The 24,603-nt window shown below is 48.3% G+C and overlaps 1 protein-coding gene across 1 annotated transcript; it reads right to left on the bottom strand.

Annotated features, from left to right (window-relative positions):
* Positions 1–5,053: 5,053 nt before the first annotated feature.
* Positions 5,054–20,897, bottom strand: Nans (N-acetylneuraminate synthase). Its single transcript, XM_048337890.1, has 6 exons — positions 20,698–20,897; positions 15,695–15,910; positions 10,313–10,412; positions 8,604–8,758; positions 6,881–7,147; positions 5,054–5,295 (listed from the first exon to the last, which is right to left on the bottom strand). The coding sequence occupies exons 1-6, from the start codon at positions 20,827–20,829 to the stop codon at positions 5,086–5,088; spliced, it is 1,080 nt and encodes a 359-aa protein (XP_048193847.1). The 5' UTR covers positions 20,830–20,897; the 3' UTR covers positions 5,054–5,085.
* Positions 20,898–24,603: the final 3,706 nt, after the last annotated feature.

Genomic DNA, 24,603 nt, shown 5'->3' with positions numbered 1-24,603 from the left:
GCCACTTCTGGCCGTTTTCTATGTATGTGGTGCTGAGGAATCGAACCCAGGGCTTCATGTATATGAGTCAAGCACTCTTGCCACTAGGTCATATTCCCAGCCCTAGGACTAAGCATCCTGACCTGACAGCTCCTTAGGTGCATGTTTCTGCCTTGTAGTCTCATGTTACACAACATGAGACTACAAGGCAAAAGGGACTAAAGTGCCTTAGTTCTAACCACTCCAACTCTACTCAGGTAGACATCTAAGCATCCACCATCCTCTCGGCATCCTGAGAGAAGGGAAAACTGCTGGGAATGGCCTGAAGCTGAATTCTGAAAGGCAGAGGATATTCCTGACAGAGGGGAGATGGGCACTTGACTACACATCCATTGACCTCCACAAACCCAAGGCTTTTCCCCAGCCCAAAACTGCAGAGGCCAAGCCAGGTAGCTCTGGTCGCTGTCAGGTGAAGCCCTGTGAGCCCTTCAATTACTCACTATATCCTTATTCCCAGCAGGGAGAAATTGACCCTATTCTCCACTTGGCACAATGGAGACAGAACAAGTCACTTGCCCAAGGTCACACAGTTAACTTGCTCCTGTCCCCAGTTCCAACTGTTCTTTTTTTTTTTTTTTTTTTTTTTTTTGCCAGTCCTGGGCCTTGAACTCAGGGCCTGAGCACTGTACCTGGGTTCTTTCTGCTGAAGACTAGCACTCTACCACTTGAGCCACAGTGCCACCTCTGGCTTTTTCTACATATGTGGTGCTGAGGAATTGATCGCAGGGCTTCATGTATACAATGCAAGCACTCTACCACTAGGCCATATTCCCAGCCCCCTACTGTTAATTCTTTTTTTGTTGTTTGTTTGTTTTTTGTTTTTTGGCCAGTCCTGGGCCTTGGACTCAGGGCCTGAGCACTGTCCCTGGCTTTTTTTGCTCAAGGCTAACACTCTGCCACTTGAGCCACAGCACCACTTCTGGCCATTTTCTGTATATGTGGTGCTGGGGAATTGAACCCAGGGCCTCATGTATACGAGGCAAGCACTCTTGCCACTAGGCCATATCCCCAGCCCCTACTGTTAATTCTTGATAGCCACTTGCCCCTGTCCTGCTCATTGAGTCACAGCCTCTGATGCTTTACTTTCACCTGGTCACTCTGTGGGGCATGGTTCCACCTCTGACTTCCCCCTCTGAGCTCTAAGATGAGGCCTCATACCCCAAGGGAGATGTAGTTTGAGACTCTTGGATCTATGCCAATAGATAGCTGGACTGAAGAGCAACTGAACCGGCTCTAAGTCAATGTCTGTGCTAGCCAGAAAACTAGTTGCAGTCCACAACTGGGATCACTACTTCTGCAACCGCATCTGCAAGATGGGTAAAAGCTCTCATTACCAGGGCTGATGCTCAAATGCACCAAAGCTTATGAAATTGCCTTCAAAAGTGTAAAAGACTACCCAGCCTTTATGGGACGGAAGAGTACCTCAACAGAGTTCCCCTTGCACCCCGACACAGTGCAGGACATCTGACAGCCTGGAGCTGTGTGCCAGCAGGAAAGAAGTTTCCAAGTCATGCCATTGTGCTCATACCACTGTGCCCCTTAAAAGTACACTGGTAAAAGTTTCCTCATTGATAACAGCAAATCACTTGCAGACTGTTTTTCCAAATTCTGTGATGCTGGGCCTCATACCACACTGGACAAGCACCTCTACCACTGAGCTATCTCTCAGCCCTAGCAGGATTTTCAAATAACAGCATTTTCCCAGTGTATTATCTTAATGAACATTGTTCTTATAACTGCTCAGTATTCAGAGTTAATGTGACTTCAATAAAGTATATGGTACCCAAAAACTGAACAACTTCCATATTCTTCACCAATTTTCTTGTGGCAGAAGGCTGGTCCCTGATTGAACATCAAGACTAGCACTCTACCACTTGAGCCACAGCGCCACTTCTAGCCGTTTTCCTATCCTTCTCCCCATGACCCTTTTTAAACATGTCAGCAGGGCTAGGAATATGGCCTAGTGGTAGAGTGTTTGCCTCGTATACGTGAAGCCCTGGGGTCGATTCCTCAGCACCACATATATAGGAAAAGCCAGAAGAGGCGCTGTGGCTCAAGGAGTAGAGTGCTAGGCTTGAGCAAAAAGAAGCCAGGGACAGTGCTCAGGCCCTGAGTTCAAGCCCCAGCACTGGCAAAAACAAAACAAAACAAAACAAAAAACATGTCAGCAATCTACACATGTGGCTTTAGAGGCCGGTCTGCCACCTCGCCATGGGCCGGGCAGTGTCTCCCATCTAGTAAGCACTCAGACATGTCTTCTGAACCAGCTTCCCAACTGGACCTGGCTAGAGGGGTGCCCAAGTGTCAGCCCTTAGGGGAACAAGAGGAATCTTCTAACCCAGCTGTTAGTGGCTGCGAGCAGTAACAGTGATTCACCATACTATACATCACACTGTCACCATCACACTATTTTCCCCACGCCCTGAGAAGTGAAGTCTGGACTGTGGCCCACCGTCTTTTCCAGGCCTGTGGCTTCAGTACCCCTCCAGCGCAGCTTGCAATGCATAGGGCAGCCTGGGCCTGTTTGACGTTCCAGGCTGCCAGGACTAGAGATGACTGCCTGCCCCACCCCCAGGGTCCCCAGCTCCCTGCAGGAAATCAAATCAACTGCACATCCTTGGCTAGCACCTAGATCCTTCCCTCAGGATCCAGGCTTGAGCATCACCCACTACTACCACCCAATGTCTCTTCTGATTAGCAAGTCTTAGGCATTTGCTTAATGGTCGCTTTCTCTACTGCTGTAGCGAATCAGGAAGGCATTGTTTACTGAGCAGCTTAGAGAGAGAAATAAAGGTGAGGAATACTAGCCAAGAATTGAAGTCTCACAGCTCAGTTCTTAGCACACCAATTCACAGTTTTTCCTCTGAGTACAACCCAGGATCCTCCCCCACCACCCGTGTGTGTGTGCACACACACACATCCACACACCTCTCCAGATGTTGTTTTGGGATCCACAGGAGAGGGAGGCCCTACACTTACAAGGCTGATTATATATACTTGAGAAGAAACACAAATACCCACTGAAATAAGAGGAGTTTATAGTAAATAAGCTTACATAAATATGAACAAAGATCAGGAATCTGAAAAGACACGTGAAAATAACTTCAGTATAAGGTCAAAAGAATAAAGGAAAACAGGCACTAGTGGCTCATGCCTGTAATCCTTGCTACTCAGGAGGCTGAGATCTGAGGACTGTGGTTCAAAGGCAGCCCGGGCAGGAAAGACTCTATCTCCAATTAACTACCAGAAACCAGAAGTGGTGCTGTGGCTCAAAGTGGCAGAGCACTAGCCTTGAGCTGAAGAGCTCAGGGACAGGGCCCAGGACCAGAGTTCAAGCCCCACAATTGACAAAAAAAAAAAAAAAAAAAGAATAAAGGAAAATAAAATATGGCATTGGTGTTAAAAGACACATGGTACTTGTTCAAGCAGTTTTAAAAAAGTAAGAATCAGCTGGGTGCCAATGTATGCCTGTAAGCCTAGCTACTCATGAGGCTGAGATATGAGAATTATAGTTCAAAGCCAGCCAGGGTAGGAAAGTCCATAAGACTCATCTCCAATTAACTGCCAAAATGGTGGGAGTGGAACTGTGGCTCAAGTGGTAGAATGTTAGCATTGAGCAAAAGAAGCTCAGGGACCATGCCCAGGCCCTGAGTTCCATCTCCAAGACTGCCCCCACACACACACAAAAAAGAGAATCTTCTATATTAGTTAGGTTTGTAATTTTGTATGTGTGAACACACAGGTACTAGGGCCTGAACACAGGGTTTTGTGTTCCTACTTGGCTTTTTCTGCTTAAGGTTGGTGTTCTACCACTTGAGTCACATTTCCAGTTCCAGCTTTCTTGGTACTTAATTGGAGATAAGAGTCTTACACTTTTCTGCTTGGATTGGCTTCACACCTTGAGCCTCTCATCTCTTCTTCTCAAGTAGCTAGGATTACAGGCATGAGCCAACAGCCCCTGGCTGGACCTGTACTTTCTTTTTTTTATTTGGTGCCCCTGGCACCAAATAATATTTAATTTGGTGCTGGCTAGGACTTGAACTCAAGACCTGAGCACTGTTCCTGAGCTTTTTTTGCCCAAGGGTAGTGCTCTATCACGTGAGCTACAGCACCACTTCTGGCTATTTTGTGTGTGTATGTGCTTCATTGGAGATAAGCGTCTCACTGATTCCTACCCAGATTGGCTTCAAACCATGATCCTCCGATCTCAGCATCCTACGTATCTAGGATTACAGGCATTAGTGACCTGCACCTGGCTCTGGATTTGTAATTTCACAGTGAGTGACATAATATCCTGTTGACCTCAGCATCACCCTCAGAGATTTTCAATTTGCAAGCTTCAAGCCCCATACTGCTGCCCCTTCCCACTGATCTCTTTCCTTCACTACTGCACACCTCCCCTTCTCACAAACTGATGCCAGGCTTCCTCACCCAGCTGGGGTATGCTGTGAGCCTGCCAGGCTGAGGGACAAGGCCGCTCACTGCACTGTCCAGGGCTCCAGAAGTTCTGGGCACAGAGGCCCTGGGAACGTGCTGAGAGGCAGAGAAGTGCTAGCTCCCTCCCCCCTGTTCTCAGGGATAGGAGTGCTTTCCTCAGCCTATACAATAGTGTAAACAATCCCTTCTCTAGCACCAACGGCCACCACAGAGTGCTCCCAACACAGAGTCCAGGACAGGAGGAGTGGTAAGGGAGAGAGGCGAGGCAGCTGACTGCAGAGGGAAGGCTCCTGTCCCTGTGGGCCTCAGGAAATACAGGGCCTAGATCTGCTTTGAGCCCACCTCCCTCTGGGCCAGCCAACAAGCAGAAATCATCTTAGTTACCCTTTTTCCTCCCAGTGGGCTGGACCCAGGGCCTGGCTAGAAATAGTGTGTGTGTGTGTGTGTGTGTGTGTGTGTGTGTGTGTGTGTGTGTGTGTGTGTGTGTGTGTGTGTGTGTGTGTGTGTGTCTATGTGTGAACAACACAACAGCCATGTTTCCTCTACTCACCCTTACACACTGAATGACAGCAGCAAGGTGAGTGGAAATTCAGAGAATTGCACTTTATTTTAAGACTTGATTTTCTTGCCATGATTTTCTACTGATTCTTCCAGGATGGTATCATCTTCTTCAACAGTGACCAGAACCTTCTTGCCCACTAGATTAAAGATGTCCTCAGGAGGATAGCCTTTGGGCTCACCCACCTTCACTGTGAGCATATCCAGGGTTAAAATGGTGCCTTCTGGGATTTTCACCTTGGCTACCACAGACTTGCCCAGCTGTGGACAAGATGGAGACAGTCAGACTCACAGCAGTAGCTCCTCTGTGCCCCTTCACACCCAAGCTCTTTGTTCAGTTTGCACAGGAACCATGACAAACAGAAAGAACTCTTCTTATTCCTGTACTCAGAACAGCACCTCACATACACAAGGCTTCAGCCAATACGAGGTGATGACACAGACCGGGAGGAGGGGACTGTCCAGGAAGTGTGAGCTCAGAGGTGTAGCCAATCAGAGCCAGGCTCGATCCCTGTCAGCTGGGGTAAGTAAATGCCTTGTCAAATGGGAAGGTATCAGTGCCTGTAGCTTGTGAGATGACTGTACAGACTAGTGACAACACATAATGTTCTTGAAACAGTATACTCTCAATACAGGACTGCTTTCGCAATCTCAGTGCAAACATGGGGAAAGTGAGGCCCAAAGAAGGCAGGCGAGTTGTCCAAGGTGACAAACAGGCAGGGTGAGAACTGACAATGCCATTCCTGGTCCACAGCTCTGGAGGGACCTTCAAAGAGAGTCCATTTTGTTTGGTAAAATAGAGCTTGAGAGGGCACAAGTCACTGAGAGCAACTGTGGTTCAGGTCACAGGACAAGCAGATGAGGACAACGAAGCAATATGAAGTTCACAAGCAGTGGTTCTGCTTCTTAAATAATGTTTATTTGGTACTACTGGGGTTTTGAAATCAGGTCCATACAACCTCACTCCGCTTTCTGGCTCATGGCTGGTGCTCTACCACTTGAGCCATGCCTCCAGTCCTGCTTTTTTGCTGGTTAAAGCGAGATGGAGACAGACTTTTCTGCCTGGGCTGGCTTTGGGCCTTAGTTCTCAGCCTCTTGAGTAGCTAGGATTGAGGTGTGAGCTACTGGTGCCCAATTCTCTAAATAAAAATTTTGAGTCTTCCATCCCTCCCCCAAAGAGCCTAAGCAATCACTGCTGCTGAGAATTTAGTGCCAGGAGAACATGTACATCAACAGACGATTATCAAGTTCTATATCCAGTCGTGGTTCAGTGTTTGCTCAAATTGCCAAACACACGTCCAAATGCTGTGGCTCTCACTCCTGGGTCTCCCCTCTTCCCCTGGAAGGCGTCTCGTTCCCTTCTACTCCCAGCTGCCCAGTAAGTATGCATTTCTACTTTGGAGGTGTAACACTCGCCACGTGTGAATGGCATTTGACCTTTGCCCTGACCCAGACAGCCTGCCACAGTGGGTACCCCCTAGTCCAGTGCCTTGGTGTGTAGGAATTCTGCTGGCTTTCATCCTAAAGCTTCAGGGCTTCCTTACCCAAGGGACCCCGTGCTTGGCAAACCCCAGGATTATCCCCTTTATATCGCCTGTAGTCCAGGAGCCCTGGCACCCCACGCTTCAGAGACATGGTAAAGATGTGGTAAAGTTCCTCTGCTGCTCCCAAGAGCCGGTGAACACTTGGGGGGGGGGGGGGGGGGGAGAGGTGGCTCTCCTGCCTCCCATGGACCTGCCTCAGGGAGGGTCTGCAATGACTCCTCCTCTCAGGCAGGGGCACTGTGTTCTCTCCCACTCCATACACTCCCCCTGTACAGAGCCCAGCAGAGCTGGGCAGTACCCACCTTCTCGTTGCAGGCCATCTCACAGGGGAGCAGCTGCTTGCTTGGGGAGCCTAGTGCCCTCTCCACAAGGCGCACGGACCGCACCAGCTCAGCCAGCTCTCCAGGCTCCAGTGAGGCCGAGTGATCACTTCCCTTCCAGGTCTTGTCCAGAGTTATGTGACGTTCCAGCACCTTGGCTCCCAGAGCCACAGCAGCCACAGATATTGCGATGCCTGTCTCATGCCCAGAATACCCTATGGGGATGTCAGGAAAAAGCTTCTGATACTCCTGCAAAATGGAAAAAGCGTTAAAGGTTATCCACTTGGGTGCCTTACCCCACACTGTGGGAGTTAGGCAATACTGGGCCTCGGTTCAGCCTCTCACCAGCTGTGCAACAATGAGCAAGACCCTGGGGGCTCTCTGAGCCCCTCCACTGGAGATCACCGTGCATGCAGGATGGACACCCAGCACATCGTGAAAGCTCTGAAACAACGGTCACTGCTGTCACAAAGAATGCGTCTCAGCCAGGCGGCTCATGCCTTTCACCTTAGCTACTCAGGAGGCTGAGCTGAGGATCATGGTTCAAAGCCAAGCTGGGCAGGGAAGTCCATGAGACTCTTATCTCCAGTTAACCACCAAAAAGCCAGAAGTGGAGCTGTGGCTCGGGCGGCTTGCCAGCCTTGAGCAAAACTCTAAGGGAGAGTGTGAGGCCTTGAGTTCAAGCTCCTGTACCAGCACCAAACCAAAAAAAAAAACCCCAACAAACCCAAAAGAATGAATTTTATAAATGTTTTACTCTGCATAGACTACTGGAAACAACAGCATAACTAAAACTGAACACCTAAGCCTATTCAAAAGGCACTTGTCATGCTGAATTAGCCTGAGCTGTTAAAACCAAGCATGCGCTACACTCAGACACCTTCAATTATATACACAGCTTGCCCAATCTCAACACAATCCATTGGAAGAAATGTTGAATAATTAATGAATCAATTATCTATAATTCACTGACTGCAACGAAAGACATCCTAAGATGGGTGGGTCTTGTTGATGAGGGTGAACAAAAGCTTAAAGGCAGCAGAAAGACTCAGATAAGGATTAAGAAAAAAACCTAGGGCATCTGGAAAGCCCTAGGTCAGGAGATTCGAACTGCTGTGATGTAGGTGGGCTAGGCCTCAGATGGTGGGTTCGCAAAGTACCTCATATGCACCAATTCATCAGGAGCAGAGGACACAGGGGAGAAAGGGTCTATGTCACACCAAGAAAGAGAATCAAGGAAAACATCTGGGGTCCCAGATGTTTTTAAGATACAAGTTTCTGTGGGGTGTGTTCATGGTTCTGCAGCACAGACTTCAGAATTAAGAACAAATCATGCAACTGGGTACCAGTGGCTTGGGCCTGCAGTCCTAGCTACTCAGGAGCCTGAGATCTGAGGATACTGGTTCAAAGCTAGCCCAGGCAGGAAAGTCCATGGGACTCTTATCTCTAATTAACCACTAGAAAACCAAATTTGATTTATAACAACACTATCCACAGCGAAATAAATTATAAAAGGGGCTATGGCTGATTAGAACGCTGGTTATAAAGAAGGCTAGGGCTGGTGTGGAGTACTTGTCTACCCACAGGCCCTCAGTTCCATCTCTGGCATTAAAAACACACAGACAACTACACAGAGCAAAGCAGTCCCTATCTTTCCCACAGCCAATGGTCCAAGAAAAGCCCCTCGGCCCCAGTCTCGCCTCACCGAGATGACCCGCAGGTTGGCGTCCTCAGGCTGCAGTGGGTATGCACTGGTGCACTGCAGGAAGCAGAAGTTGGGGTTCAGGGGCTTTACAATCTGATAGACTTGCTTCATGGTGTCCATCGACTGCATCCCACTGGAGATCACCATCGGACGACCTGAGAAACCCAACACTCTCATTTTAGGGATCACAGTCTCCGTCAAATACATCCTAGCTGTCAGTCTCAGCTTCCAACTTAACCATGAACTGTGCCAGCCACAGTGGGGAACAAGGTAGAGGCTTCTTGCCTCTGGCAGTGGGCAACGTGAGTTCCTGCCACCCCAACACTGTTCTTCTCCAATGTCCCACATTCCTAAGAGACAAGCCTCTTGGGGCACTGCAAAGCTGCACGGTATGCTACAGGTCGAACCTTCCTCTGCCAGATCAAAAGTCCAAAGGGAAGCTGGGTGCCAGTGACTCTCACTTACTCAGGAGGCTGAGATCTGAGGACCAAGGTTGGAAGCCAGCCTGGGCAGGAAAGTCCTTGAGACTCTGTCTCCAATAACTACCAAAAAGCAAGAACAACAACTGTGGCTTAAGTGGTAGAGCACTGAACTTCAGTCAAAAAGCTAAGGAGCAGTTCCCAGGCCCTGAGTTCAAGCCCCAGTACTGGCGCGCACACAGAGTATTCCAAAACCCAGAACATTTCCGATGAAGAAATGTCACATGGATCGTGTATGGAGGGAGCAGCGAGCAACGTAACAGGCCCTGGATTGTTAGGAGGTCAGCTGAGCAAACTCCCGCTGCAAAACCACCTCACAAACTGTCACACACAGGGCTGGGAATATGGCCAGTGGTAGAGTGCTTGCCTCACATACATGAAACCCTGGGTTTGATTCTTTAGCACCACGTATATAGAAAAAGCCAGAAGTGAGGCTGTGGCTCAAGTGGTAGAGTGCTAGGAAGCCAGGGACAGTGGTCAGGCCCTGAGTTCAAGCCCAAGAGCTGGCAAAAAAAGAAAAGAAAAAGAAAAACCTGTCATAAACAGATGGCAAATAGAACACACCTTCCAGGGGCTGGGGATGCAGCCCAATGGTACCCCATGCTCACCCAGGATGCACTGGGCGCAGATTCCATCCCTGCGCCCATTTGAGCTCTGCCTCAAAGCCAAAGAGGAGAAGTATATGCTGTCAAAAAAGGGTTTTGGAGTTTTCTTCATGAGAGCCACCTCAAACAGGGTGCCGATAGGAAGGTAAAAATGTACATGTTCTGATTTGCTCAGACTTTACAACAAACATGAGACACTTACTTTGTCTATGTGTACGTGTGTCACTAGGGATTGCAAGTTAAGCAAGTGCTCTACTACTGGATCCATGTCCCCAGCCTGTTCTGCTTTAGTTATTTTGGGGATAGCTTTTAGTTATGCCCAAGCTGGCCTGGACCAAGACCATATCCTATAGCTCATGTAGCTCATATGGCTGTAGCAACAGATGCTCAGTTAATGTTTGAACTGGGAGTCTCATGAACATTGTGCTTAGGCTGACCTTGAACCATGATCCACTCGATCTCTGCCTCCTGAGCAGCTGGAATTACAGGTATGAGCCAGCATGTCCAGCTCCTATTTTGTCCCTGAGAAGAGGTCTTGCTAAATTTGCCCAGGCTGGCCTTGAACTTAGGAGGCAGATTACTACAATTACAGGAGTATGCCACAACGCCTGGCCAAGCCACTTACCTTTCTTGGCTGTCTTCTCCAGATACGGAAAATTGTTTGTGTCTCCAGATCCAACTTTGAAGAATGGAACATTCAGTTCATGTAGAAACTCAACTGCCATCTACAAAAATTAACAAGGAAGCTCTTTTTCACCGTTGTGGAACCTGAAAGATCTGTTCTGTCATCTCGTCACCTTCCAGAATGCACTGCTAGCCACCCCCACCCCCCATCTGTCCACCCTGTATCTAATGCCGACCTGGGCAGGCTCCACAAATCTGCACAACACAATATGTGTACATCTAAAATACCACACTGAAATGCCTTGGTGCAATCTTAACACAAATAAAGCTGGCACTGGTGGCTGACACTTATAATGCTAGAGACTCAGGGGCTGAGATCTAAGTGCTGAGAGGTTCAACATCAGACAAGGCAGGGAAGTCCATGAGACTCTATTTCCCATTAGTCACCAGAAACCTGGAAGTGTGACTCAAGCATGGCACCAACTCTAGAGGAAAAAGCTAAGGGACAACAACCTAGGCTTTGAGTTCAAGTTTCAGTATTAGTGCACATATGCGTGTGCACACACACAAGCACATACACACACAGAATAAGAAGAAACTAGAACCAGCACTGTTGAGTGAGCACTTGTAGGGGGGGAGTGAGGTAGAAGGGAAGGCATGAATGAAGATGAATATGGTAGAAAGTCATTTCTTTGTATGGATGAAAATAGAACATTGAAATTGTTTTAAGAAGGGAGGAGTAAGTGACAGGGGCTGAGAGTAGTCTTCTAGGTTAGGAATGAGATGGCTCAGGGGAGACACAGAGCAACAGGAACAAAGAGGTCAAGTGCAGAAATAAAGAAGAGAAAGACAGGAAGGAAGGGAGGAAGGGAGGGAGGGAGGAAGGGATGGAGGGATGGAGGGAGGGTTCAATAGAAGTTTACCAGGCAGGCATTGGTGGCTCACATCTGTAATCCTACCTACTCAGGAGGATGAGATCTGAGGATCATGGTTCAAAGCCAGAACAAGCAGGAAAGTCCATCAGATTTACATCTCCAATTAATCACCAGAAAACTGGAAGTGGTTCAAAGTGGTAGAGCACTAGCCTTGAGTGAAACAGCTCAGGGACAGCACCCAGGCCCCGAGTTCAAGCCCCAAAAGAAAAAGAAAAAAAGAAGTTTACCAAGGAGGTGGGAACCTTCATTAATTTCTATTTTCAAGTGACAAAAAATGGTGGTGGAGAGGGGTGGGGGGCAAAATCCTGCTGGGACGGGTGAGGGACTACCACCACCTAGTGGCCACTTAGAAAACTGCCAATTTGGATTCCTGGCCCTGGAAAGGGTGGCAACTTCAGTTAGTGAAGCCACGGTCTTGAGATAGCATGGAGCCCCACAGGCTAAGTCAGAGCTGGTGGTCCCTTTCTCTCTTGCGTGGGCTCCTTGGCTTCCTCAATCTGCTCTCACTGCTGTCAGATGCCCTCTCCATCTGTGAGGCCTGGGACTTCCTCCTTTCACCTCTGAAGGGCATTTTGCTGGTTGATTTGAGATACACACTGTCCTATCTGAGCTGGCTTCAAGCCGCAATATTTAGTTCTCAGCCTCCTGAGTAGCAAGGATTATAGGCGTGAGCCACTGGCACATGGCCGAAAAACTTATTAAGCTCTAATTCAATTAACAAATTACAGCTGACACTGTGTATGCACAGAATTCCCTCTCCTTAGTGTGCACTGACAAACTCAGGAGCCACTGGACTAAGGAAGGGGTGAGAGAAAGGAGAGGCAGGGATGCAGGATCATTCTTGGTTTCCAGTTACTTAGGAGGCTGAGATCTGAGAAACAGAGTTTTGAAGCCAGACCTGGCAGACAAATCCAAAAAGTACTTACTTCCAACTAAACCATTCTCATATCTCTAAAAGGCATCTCTACTTCCAAGCCAAACTGGAAATGTTAAGAGTGACAGCCTTGAGTGAGAGAGCTAAGGGACAGCCCCCAGGCCTGGAGTTCAAGCTCCACTAACAGTGCATGTGTGTGTGTGTGTGCGCACGCACACACACACACACACACATACACACAGTAAGCAAGAGTGTGAGGCTCTGATTTTAAGTCCCAGTATCGGCATCAAAAACGAACAAACAAAAGCTCATTCTCTCTTCTTTGGCCGTGGATCTTGCAGGAGACAGGAAAGAAGCTCACGGTGATGAGCCAGGAAGAAAGGATCTCCACCCCAAGGTGGGACAGTCTGCACCTAAAAGTCTACCAGAAGGCATTGTGCCACCTGCTAGTGGGCAGGAAGGAAAAGAAAAAGGAGCCAGGAACCCGTGGCTCACACCTGATATCCTAGCTGTTCAGGAGGCTGAGATCTGAGGATCATGGTTCAAAGCCAGCTCTAGCAGGAAAAGTCTGTGAGACTCCAATCACCACTAGACTACCAAGAAAACTAGAAGTAGAGCTGTAGCGCCAATGGTAGGGGCTAGCTTTAAGCAAAAGAAGCTCAGCAACAGAGCCTAGGCCCTGAGTTCAAATCCCACGACTGGCACAAAAGAGACAGAGAGAGAGAGAGAGAGAGAGAGAGAGAGAGAGAGAGAGAGAGAGAGAGAAGAGGAGAGGAGAGGAGAGGAAGGTAAGGCAGGGCAGAGGCAGGGGCTAGCGGGAGGGCAGCTCTGCTGAGGTAGTCATTGCTGTACACTAAAGGTGTCCTCCGGGGTACTACTAAGGTCATGCTTGCTAAGTTCACACTTGCTAAGGTCACGCTAAGGTCATGCCTTCCGCCTGCTTCTTCCACAGAATGGTCCCTTTACTACAGCTCCCAGGTGCCCTGGAAGTTTTCTTGGCCTTAATAAAATCTGGCCACACCTTTCACCTTCCCTTGGCCCACAGAGAACACACTAGAACAGCACATGCATTGTGGAAACTGGCACTCTAGATGCCTGGTGTCCATGAGGAAGTCCGCATGGGTAAATACTAGGCACTACCTGCCCAGCCAACACGGAACAAGAGACCAGCCCAGGCCAACGTCTCCAACAGCTGTGGGGCAGGAAATGCCAGCTCAGCAAGCAATGTCAATGAATGCTTTTCTAAAGGGTTGTTTTAAAAGTTTTTCTGAGTATTTAATCTTGGATGGTTTACTTTGCATTTTTTTTAATTCACAAAAGAAAGCTTTACAGTATCTTTTTTCCTCTGTGGATCATGAAGGCTCCAAAGTAGCTAGGATTAGAGGTGTGAGCCCCAAGACCTGGCTCAGAAATATTTTTTAAAAATAAGGCTTGTTGGGGCTGGGAATGTAGCCTAGTGGTAGAGTGCTTGCCTCGTATACATGAAACCCTGGGTTTGATTCCTCAGCACCACATATACAGAAAGAGCCAGAAGTGGTGCTGTGGCTCAAGTGGCAGAGTACTAGCCTTGAGCAAAATGAAGCCAGGGACAGTGCTCAGGCCCTGAATCTAAGGCCCAGGACTGGCAAAAAATAAAATAAAATAAATAAAATAAAAAAATAAGGCTATCACCAGGCATTAATGGCTCATGTCTGTAATCCTAGTTACTCAGGAAGCTGAGCTCTGAGGATCAAGGTTCAAAGCCAGAGTAGGCAGAAAAGTCCATGCAACTCTTATCTCCAATTAACCTCCAGAAAACCAAAAGTGGTGCTGTGGCTCAAAGTGGTAGAGCGCTAGGGTTGAGCTGAAGAGCTCAGGAACAGCACCTGGGCCCAGGAGTTGAAGCCCCACAACCAACCTAAATAAATAAGGCTTATCCAGATGCCCCACAATAGATATGTAGATCAAAAAAAAATGTGGTACCTATACACAATGGAATTTTACACAGCCATCAGAAAGAATAAGTTTCCATCATTTGCAGGGAGATGGATGGATCTAGCACAAACTATGTTAAGTGAGGTAAGCCAAGCTCAGAGACACAAATGGTGCATGTCTTCTCTCATATGAGCACATTAGGTCTAAAACACATGCGACATGATAAATTATACAGGACTCTATTCACACACAGTAAAACCAGAGGAAGATATTCTTTTTTTTTTTTTTGCCAGTCCTGGGCTTGGACTCAGGGCCTGAGCACTGTCCCTGGCTTCTTTTTGCTCAAGGCTAGCATTCTGCCAGTTGAGCCACAGCGCCACTTCTGGCCATTTTCTGTATATGTGGTGCTGGGGAATTGAACCCAGGGCTTCATGTATATGAGGCAGGCACTCTTGCCACTAGGCCATATCCCCAGCCCCAGAGGAAGATATTCTTAAGAAACATAAAGGTGCCATGCCTATGTGCATATGATTACATAAAATAATGTTTATCAAAATGAACTCCAGGGCTGGGGATATGGCCTAGTGGCAAGAGTGCCTGCCTCGTATACATGAGGCCCTGGGTTCGATTCCCCAGCACCACATATACAGAAAACGGCCAGAAGTGGCGCTGTGGCTCAAGTGGCAGAGTGCTAGCTTTGAGCAAAAAAAGGAAGCCAGGGACAGTGCTCAGGCCCTGAGTCCAAGCCCCAGGACTGGCCAAAAAAAAAAAAAAAAAATGAACTCCAGGAAATGGAAACCAGAAAAAGATAAGGCTTCTATCTATTCATCTTTCCTGATTAAAATCAAAATTTTGTGGGGGCAATGTTTTTATTTTCAGATAACAGTAGATTTGCACGCAGCTACAAGAAATGCCGTTACTACAAGAATCTCCCATGATGCTCCAGGCCAAGCACACTCCCCTCTCCCTCTAACCTGCGACAGCCACTTGCCTGCTCTCCACCTGAACAACGACATACCCAGAAGCCAGCAGAAAGCTAGTATGTGAGTGGCTTTTGCACTCAGCCTAACATCCCCAAGGAACATCACGCTGTCGTATGCAAGGTATTCTTTTTTTTTTTTTTTTTTAAGGTAAACAGTAAATTTACTTAAGCCTGAGAAGAAAGCTGTGAAAGGAAAGAAGAGACTCTCCTTCTGGAGAGGCCCCCCCCAAAAAAAATTTTTTAAGGGCAGGTGTGTGTGTGTGTGTGTGTGTGTGTGTTTCTTTTGCTCAAGGCTAACGCTCTGTCACTTGGGCCCATGGCTCCACTTCTAGTTTTTTGGTGGCTTACTAGAAATAAGAGTCTCATGAACTTTCTTGCCTGGGCTGACTTCAAACCATGATCCTCAGATCTTAGTCTCTTAAGTAGCTAGGATTACAGGCGTGAGCCCCAGCTGGCTTTCTTTCTTTAAAATGTAGATATTGGGGCTTGAACTCAGTTTTTAAAACCATAGTACTTTCTCACAAACATCACTGGGCCTGGCAGCTGCTGGCTTCCCACTTAGCTGAGTGCAGAAAAGGCAAGCAAGGGCTATGGCTGGCCCTAAGACAAAAGAAACCAACTGTTGGCTGCCCAGTGGGTCTGCTAACGTGGCAAGGGAAAGGCAGAGGACTCACACACCTCATCCATGCCCGAGGCAGTGAAGAAGATGCCGATCTCCTGGGCGTACTGCTGCAGCTCCTTGTACTGGGCATGGCTGAACTCCAGGTGCCGCTTGTGCTCCCCATATGTCTTCCCCCAGGAGTGTTTTGACGTGTATGGCCTCTGCAGGGCCTTCCGGTTGAACTTGAATTCCAGCTCGCTCTTCTGGAACTTGGCACAATCAGCTCCACACTCCTGCAACACAGCAGGATGCCTTTCAGTAACCAGGGGATTCTCAGGGAGAGGAGGAACTCCAGGACCAGGAGATTACCGCAGTACATCTAAGGCCATGTGGACTGACAGGTTTTAGGAACCCTCAAAGAAAAAGAGATGGAAGAAAAGTATGGAAGGGGAAAAAAACGTTGTTTGGAAATGGGAGATCTTCCCCTCCTTTTCTCTCTTTAAAAACAAACAAGAACAAAGGGGAAACAAATGCAACAACGGTACTCACTAGACGGTAGTCACTAGATGCTGTATTGAAAAAGAACTATATAACGTGGGTAGGAATGGAAGGGAAAAAGTGAGAGAGAGTGAAGGAAGGGTGACACGGTCCAAAAAGAAATGTACTCTTTACCTGACCTGTGAAACTGTAACCCTTCTGTACATCACCTTTATATAATAAAGATAAACAATTTTTCAATTGTACCCGTTACCTGACTTATGTAACTGTAATCCTTCTCTCTATATATCACCTTTACAATACCAATAATATATATTTTTTAAAGCAAGAAACAAACAAACAAACAAACAAAAAAAAACCCCAGGGGCTGGGAATATGGCCTAGAGGCAAGAGTGCTTGCCTTATATACATGAAGCCCTGGGTTCCATTCCTCAGCACCACATATATACAAAACAGCCAGAAGTGGCGCTGTGACTCAAGTGGCACAGTGCTAGCCTTGAGCAAAAAGAAGCCAGGGACAGTGCTCAGGCCCTGAGTTCAAGCCCCAGGACTGGCAAAAAAAAAAAAAAAAACACCCCAGTTTTGTATTATAATAAGTAAAACTTATTTCATGGGAAACTGGTGTGGTGACACATACCTGGAATACCCAGTCAGTAATCCCAGCGGGGGAAGCTGAGGTAAGAATATAGTGAGTTTGAGATCAGCCCAGGCTACACAAAAAGACCCTTCCTCAAAAAAAGAAAAAGAAAGGTAAAGGAAGAAAGAACAGGCCCTCTTTCATTAAAAGAAAAAAAACTGGGTATAGTGGTATATACCTGTAGTTCCAGCCTACATATAATTCCTGGTCTAAGAGGAGGGCAAGTTCAAGTACAGCCTGGGAAACTTATTGAAACCCTGTCTCCACACAAAATTAAAATGGGTTGGGTTGTACCTCAGTGGCAGACCCTACACGAGGCCCTGAGTTCAATCCCCAACACCAGATACACACACACACAGCTTCAGAGTTAAGGATGCTTTTACATTCTGAACTTCAGCCCAACACAATATGTAAGTAAGCAGGGGATCAGGATTTAGGGGAGAGTTATTCTGGCCTATCTCTGACCTTAACTCCCCCCACCGGCCAGCAGCAGGGATTGAATTTAGGGGTTTATACTTGTGAGGCACCATGTAAACTACCCTTCCAGTCCCTGACTGTAACTCTTAAATAAGACATTTCCCATCTATGACTCAGTTTCTTCTATGCATACAAAGAACAATCAGAACTAACGCCAGATTTTTGTTGTCAGTAGTGGTGGTCTTGGGGCTTGAACTCAGGGCCCAGGTGCTCTCCCTAAGCCTCTTTGTGCTCAAGACTAGCACACTACCACTTGAACCACAGCACCTCTTACAGCTTTTTCTGAGTAGTTTATTGGAGCCTCATGAAGTTTTCTGCCTGGGGTGACTTCCAACCATGATCCTCAGATCTCAGCCTCCTGAGTAGCTAGGATGACAGGCGTGAGCTACCAGCGCCCAGCTTAGACTCAGATTTTTTTTTCCCAAATTTTTATTATCAAACTGATGTACAGAGAGGTTACAGTATCATACGTTGGGCATTGGATACATTTCTTGTACTGTTTGTTGCCTTGTCCCTCATGCCCCCCTCCCTTCCCCCCTTTCCCTCCCCCTAGACTCAGATTTTAAAAGTGCTCTGAGGAACCTCTATAGAGGCATGAAAATAAAGGCTAAGACCGTGTAGACCTTACATCGTGTGTGTGTGTGTGTGTGTGTGTGTGTGTGTGTGTGTGTACACACTGGAGTTGAATTCAGCCCTGAACTTGCTAGGCTGGTGCTCTACCACTTAAGCCACACCTCTGGCCTTTTATTCAATTTTAACACAATAATGAGGGAAAAAAAAAGAAGAAAACTAACACAAAACAAAACCCTCTAAGCCAGGCACTGGTGGCTCATACATGTAATCCTAGCTACTCAGGAGGCTGAGATTTGAGGATCACAGTTCAAAGGCAGCTCGGGCAGGAAAGTCCATGAGAATCTTATCTCCAATTAACCACTGGAAAGCTGGAAGTAGAGCTGTGGTTCAAAGTGGTAGAGCACTAGCCTTGAGCAGAAAAGATCAGGGGACAGGCTCCCAGGCCTTGAGTTCAAGCCCGATAACCAACAACAAAAAACAAACAAAAGGGGCTGGGGATATAGCCTAGTGGCAAGAGTGCCTGCCTCGGATACACGAGGCCCTAGGTTCGATTCCCCAGCACCACATATACAGAAAACGGCCAGAAGCGGCGCTGTGGCTCAAGTGGCAGAGTGCTAGCCTTGAGCGGGAAGAAGCCAGGGACAGTGCTCAGGCCCTGAGTCCAAGGCCCAGGACTGGCCAAAAAAATAAATAAATAAATAAAAAACAAACAAAAACCCTCTATTTCTATTATTGTAAATATCCATATATAAGCAAACCAGATGGTACATAATACACATTAGGTAACTAGCAAATGTGACAAATCCACAAATGGCAGCAAAGTCAAAACAAAAATTTTTAAATCCTGAAATATAGGAATTTAAAAAAATTCGCCTGCTTCAGCTGAGCACCAGTAGCTCCCCCTTGTAATGCTAGGAGGCGGAGACCTGGGGGATCATGGTTCAAATCCTGCCTAGGCAGAAAAGTGCTAAGATAACATCTCCAAAATAAGAAGCAAAATTCTAAACTGGAGACATCGCCCAAGTGTTAGAGTACCAGCCTGAGCAAGAAAGCTGAATGAGAATGTGAGGCTCTGAGTTCAAGTTCCAGTACCACCATGGGCACACACACACATACACACACACACACACACACACACACACACACACAGTAAAGCAAGTAAAACTGAGAGAAGAAAGTCACCTGTCAAAGATTTACTCACTAGTAAATGTGTATTGACTCCCATCTAGGATTCTGTACAATCAGTACAGCTTGAAGCCCAGCACTCTCCCACCACCCTCCAAGACTAAGAGACGTTATAAGACAAATGATGTAACTTCATGTTTCCATGGCTTCCTTATCGCTAAGTATTTTACAACCTCAGCAGGCAAAAATGGTCACACCTTGGCAAAACAAACTAGTCCTTTAAAATAAAAGCAGGAACTTCTCCCTAGAAAACTTTACAATAGGAAGGCTACAGTCCAGTGGTCCACATAACTAGCCAGCTGTGTACTCTGGGCAAGTCACCTCTCAGTGCCTTGAGAATGAAATCAGCACCTCCTGCCTTGAGTTGTTGCAAGAACTACATGAGTGGATAGGATGCATTGTGTGAGCTACAGCACTTAGTCCGGTGTCTCAAAATAAGAATCCAAAAATTGTTGGCAATTTAATTGTTAGAAATTGATACTCTTTTACAATTCATTGGTTAGGTGTCTATAAAAAATTAGTCCTGAAATAATGAAAATGAATCATAAATGATCTGAAAATCAGGTGAACAGCACTGATGAAAGGAAAAATGACAGGAACTACCTCTAAACCAAGGAATCAACTTATGCAGGAGGCTGTGGCCATAGTGACAGTCTCTCTTCAAAGGGGGGATTCATAACAGAAGAAGGCTTCACAGTAATCACAATGAAATGAGACACAGGATGGGTTACAGGTTGAAAAAGGCATCTAAGCCTGGCATTGCTTGTAATCCTAGCCACTCAGGAGGCTGAGATCTGGGGGATCGCAGGTCAATACCTGCCTGGGCAGGAAAGTTCACGAGACTCATATCTCCAATGAACCAGGCAGAAAATTGGAAGTCGAGATGCAGCTTAAAGCGGTACAGCACTAGCCTTGAGGACAAAAGCACAGGGACAGCACAGCACCCAGGCCCTAAATTCAAGCCTCACGATGAGAAGGGGGGAAAGGGAGGAAGGGGGAGCAAGTATCTAAGTGGTCCTGAATCCAAGCTTCACTATGGGAGGCGGGGGGGAGAAGGGACTGGAGGGGAAGAGGAGCAGGCATCTAAGTGGTCCTGCAGATGAGGGGAACGTCACCAAGATTCAGGAGCATGATTACTCACAAGCATCCGATCTCTAACAAGAACTAACATTTACGGAGTCATGTGCCCAGTACCCTGAGAGCTCCACTGGGCTGAGAGTTATCTCACTTGACACTCAAAACAGTCCTATGAGGTCAGTACTACTATTTATCAATCCGGATCTCGAATAAGGAAACTGAAGCTCACAGAGGCTGTTAAATAACCAGCAGGACTTAAACCCGCGACCTAACTTCTAACCGGTTCATATTCCAAACCTGGGGGCTGGCGAGGGCCCTACGGCGGGAAAGTTCCAGGGGCTGTCAGAGGCTGTCAGGCACTCCTGGAAGCCAACCACTGCCCCCGGGACCCGCGGGGGGGGGGGGAAGGAGCCTGGTCACCTAGATCTAGATGGCCACGCGGGTGTAAGATCTGGCCGAGTGCGAGTGTTGAAGCAGGATGGAGAAGGTCAGTTTGGAACACCGCTGAGCTGCAGACAAGTCAGGAGGAAGGCGTGGAGGATGAGGGAGAAAACAGGATCGGTGACGGGTGCGGGCGGACGCGGGACCCGGGGGGAAGCCGGCCACGCCCTCCCGCGGCCCACGTCTCCTCACCTTCGCCGTGCGGATCATGCGCTTGGCCACGTCCAGGTCGCCCTGGTGGTTCTGGCCAATCTCGGCAATGATGAAGCACGGGTGCTGCCCGCCCACCCAGCGCCCGGGGCACAACTCCAGTTCCAGCGGCATGGCCCCGGCTGGCGCTCCCGCGTCTCACTCACTCCAGGATCCTCTGTCCCGGGCCCGGCGCTAAGAGTCCGCAAGCCGGCCCGGCCACGTCAGCCCCGCGGCCGCCGGCGCAGCCAATCGCTGGGCCCCGCCTCGTTCCTGACAGCCAATCGAGATCGGGCTGAGTGGGGGCGGGGCCTCGCAGGGAAGGGCGGGCAGAGGGGCGGGGCGTGGGAGGTGCGTCCCCTGGAGCGCGGCTCTTGGGGCTGACTGTCGGGAAGCGCAGGCGCCGACGGTCTCCGGAAGACAGCTGTCCCTCCGCAGGGTGGGAGCCTGAGGGAAGCGCGCCCGACGATGTCATGGGAAAACAAAAGATTCTGGAGTTCCTGATCGTTGTGTTCCTTTTTGTCCGAAGCAAGAATACAAGCCGGGCGCCGGTGACTCTTGCCTGTGATCCTCAGGGGGCTGCGATCTGAGAATCACGGTTCCAAGACAGCCGGTGCCGGAAGATGTCTGTGAGGCTTTTGCCTCCAGTTAACCACATACAAGCCGGAAGTGGAGCTCTGGCTCAAGTGCTAGAGCATAGTCCAACAAAAAAGCTCAAAGACAGTGCCCAGGCCCTGAGTTCAAGCCCCAGAATCAAAAAGAAAAAGAAGTTGGGGAGGCTCATGGGGGGGGGGGGGAACTGAAGCAAGAGAGGACCTTATTTTGGAGAAACCACAGTACCCAGATGCCATGGGGTCATGGGCCTAAGGTTGAAGGTGGAAAAATCAAGAGATCCAGGTCCACCCAGACTATGCCCAATTTCCCCGGAAACTCTGATAAACCTTCCTCCTAGTAGGATTCCTGCCTAATGTTTTGACACAGTGTGGCCTAGCTACCCAGAACTATTTTGAGTCCCCCTTAAAGGGTCATGTTCTGCCACTTCCAGGCCATGGCAAAGTGTAAGTGCCACTTCCCACTCCTCCAGCTCCCAGGCACAGCCTTGCCTGGCCATCTTCTGCAGATTCTTTTTTTTTTTGGCCAGTCCTGGGGCTTGGACTCAGGGCCTGAGCACTGTCCCTGGCTTCTTTTTGCTCAAGGCTAGCACTCTGCCACTTGAGCCACAGCGCCACTTCTGGCCATTTTCTATATATGTGGTGCTGGGGAATTGAACCCAGGGCCTCATGTATATGAGACAAGCACTCTTGCCACTAGGCCATATCCCCAGCCCCTTCTGCAGATTCTTCAGCATGCCAATCCCTTCCTTTCAGATCTTTGATCTCCCTAACAACTTCCTCTGGAAGGAACTGTCTCCTTCACTCACTTCTCACCCTAGAGGGAACCCTGCCTTTCCCTCTAGTTGGTGAACTTAAACTCCATGTCACATTTGAGACAGCAACAAACCTAGGACAAAGCCCTTAGGGATCTGCAGTGCCCAGAAGAGGTGGCAGCCTCCTCTCCCTCCTGTGGGATGGGGCCTTGGGTTGGAACTGTGTCCTGAAGGGTGGAAGTGCTTTAATAGCAGAGTCTGGCTGGTCCCTGCTGCATCCCCAAACACCAAGTGCAGGACTTCTCAAGGCTTAGTAGGTGCCAAGAGACACTTTGTGAATGAGCAAGTGCGGGAAAGGAAAGATGGCAGGGAAGTCTGAGGAGTAACTGACCTCATCCGTTCATCTTCAGGGCTCATCTGTGTGCCTCTTGGGTGAACATGTTCATTTCTGTGTCACTGAGTAGCTAGCTTGTCAATGAAGTCAGAATTCTGGAAAGTTCCCTCTGAGGAAAAAGTGAAGTATCAAGTCACTCAGGCTCTCCCACCCCAACTACCAAGGTCCTGTCCTGGTATCAAGGAGCCAGAATCTGATTATCTCCCAAAGTTCTGGGTTCCATTGCTGGCCATACTTTTCCCCACACCTACCTCCTGCAACCTTGGTCCCCTCTCCCAGCAACAGGAGGAGGACTCTTGCCTGTCTCTGAGAGAGCAAGCTCCCTCCCCCTGGTGTCAGGTTAGCGGAAAATCCATTCACACTGTTGCTCTTGACTGTTCTCTTAACCTATGACTCCCACACCTTCTCTGCTTCCATTTCCCAGGTGGCCCTCAGTCACACATGCAGAAATTCATTCCTGAAGGGCTGCCTGTGTGCCTGGCACTGCACCAGACATTGGAAATGGCATGGGGGGCATGGGGCCACAGGCCTCTTCCTGTGAACAGTAGGATACAGTAAAAGTTGTTTACAATAACAGTAAACTATATAATTGCATAAACTCTATGAACACATTAAATGCATGGCCCTGCTTTATAACAAGAACAATGAAAACAGCAAAGTAAGTGTTGTGTGAGAAGCTAGTACAAGAGGGAGCTTGGATGGACACTTAGAAAGTCTTGCCTTAGGGGGCTGGGAATATGGCCTAGTGGCAAGAGTGCTTGCTTCCTATACAAGAAGCCCTAGGTGCAATTCCCCAGCACCACATATAGAGAAAACAGCCTGAAGTGACCCTGTGGCTTAAGTAACAGAGTGCTAGCCTTGAGCAAAAAAAAAAAAAAGAAAGAAAGAAAAGAAATCTACTCTTTTTTTTTGGGGGGGGGGGCAGTCTTGGGCTTGGACTCAGGGCCTGAGCACTGTCCCTGGCTTCTTTTTGCTCATGGCCACTTCTGGCCATTTTCTATATATGTGGTGCTGGGGAATCGAACCCAGGGCTTCATGTATACAAGGCAAGCACTCTTACCACTAAGCCATATTCCCAGCCAAGAGTCAACATTTAATCTGAGACACCCCCCCCCCACTCCAATTTCCTTCCAAAAGACGATAATTTCAGGACTGGGAATGTGGATTAGTGTTAGAGTGCTTGCCTAGCATGCATGAAGCCTTAGGTTCAATTCCTCAGCACCATATAAACAGAAAAAGTCAGAAGTGGGACTGTGGCTCAAGTGGTAGAGCCCTAGCATTGAGCACAAAGAGGCTCAGAAACAGAGCCCAGGGCCTGAGTTCAAGCCCCAGGACTGGCAAAAAAAAAAAAGATGATGACCCCCTCAAGATGCTGAAACAGTAGTGTCCTGAAAAATAACAAGTTCTGGAATGGGACAGGCCTAGATTCACCTCCCAGCTGAGGAACTCAACTTCCTCCTGGGAGAAATCAGTTCAGTGACCACCAGAGGGCAGTACTGAGAAGAGTGTGATGGCCTGACAGTCCAGAACTGCTCAACACAAGGAGAGCCTCTCCCAGCTACATGGCCTGTTTCCAGCTGCTTATGGCCTTCCTACTCCCAGACTTTATGCTGACAGTTTAAGCCTGTCCCTGGCCAGATCCTCCCTGTAGCTCAGGACAGTGAGTCCATGATTTGTCTCTACCTCCTCTTCAGAATCCCCAAAGCATTAGCAACTCCCTGTCTTCTCCCCTTATGCTGTCCTAGGGAAATGTAGACATTCCCAGGGACAGCAAGATCATGGGCTTCTGCCGCCTGTCCAAGGCTACTCAGTCCTCTTCCCTCCCCTTCCATTTTCTCTTTTTGTTTTGAGATGGGGTCTCAGGTTAGTGGGAAATGTGTCCCCAGTGCTGGGACCACAGCCATGACATCTAGCTTCCCATCTCTTTGGAGACTCTCTATTGGATTCTCTGACTCTCTCTAGTGACATCCTAATAAACCACCAGGATTCCTCAGTGTGTGTGTGTGTGTGTGTGTGTGTGTGTGTGTGTGTGTGTGTGTATTGACCCGCATTTTCCATCTAGCCCTGTCCTATCCCTAACTCCTGGTGACCATTACTATATTTCAGCAAGGTTTTATAGATGCAAGTCTTTAGAATGTAACTGTCTACA

This window comes from Perognathus longimembris, chromosome 1 (genome assembly GCF_023159225.1).
Source record: "Perognathus longimembris pacificus isolate PPM17 chromosome 1, ASM2315922v1, whole genome shotgun sequence".
Taxonomy (NCBI): domain Eukaryota; kingdom Metazoa; phylum Chordata; class Mammalia; order Rodentia; family Heteromyidae; genus Perognathus; species Perognathus longimembris.
Note: the sequence above shows the minus strand (reverse complement) of the source record. Positions and strands in the feature narration are given on the sequence as shown.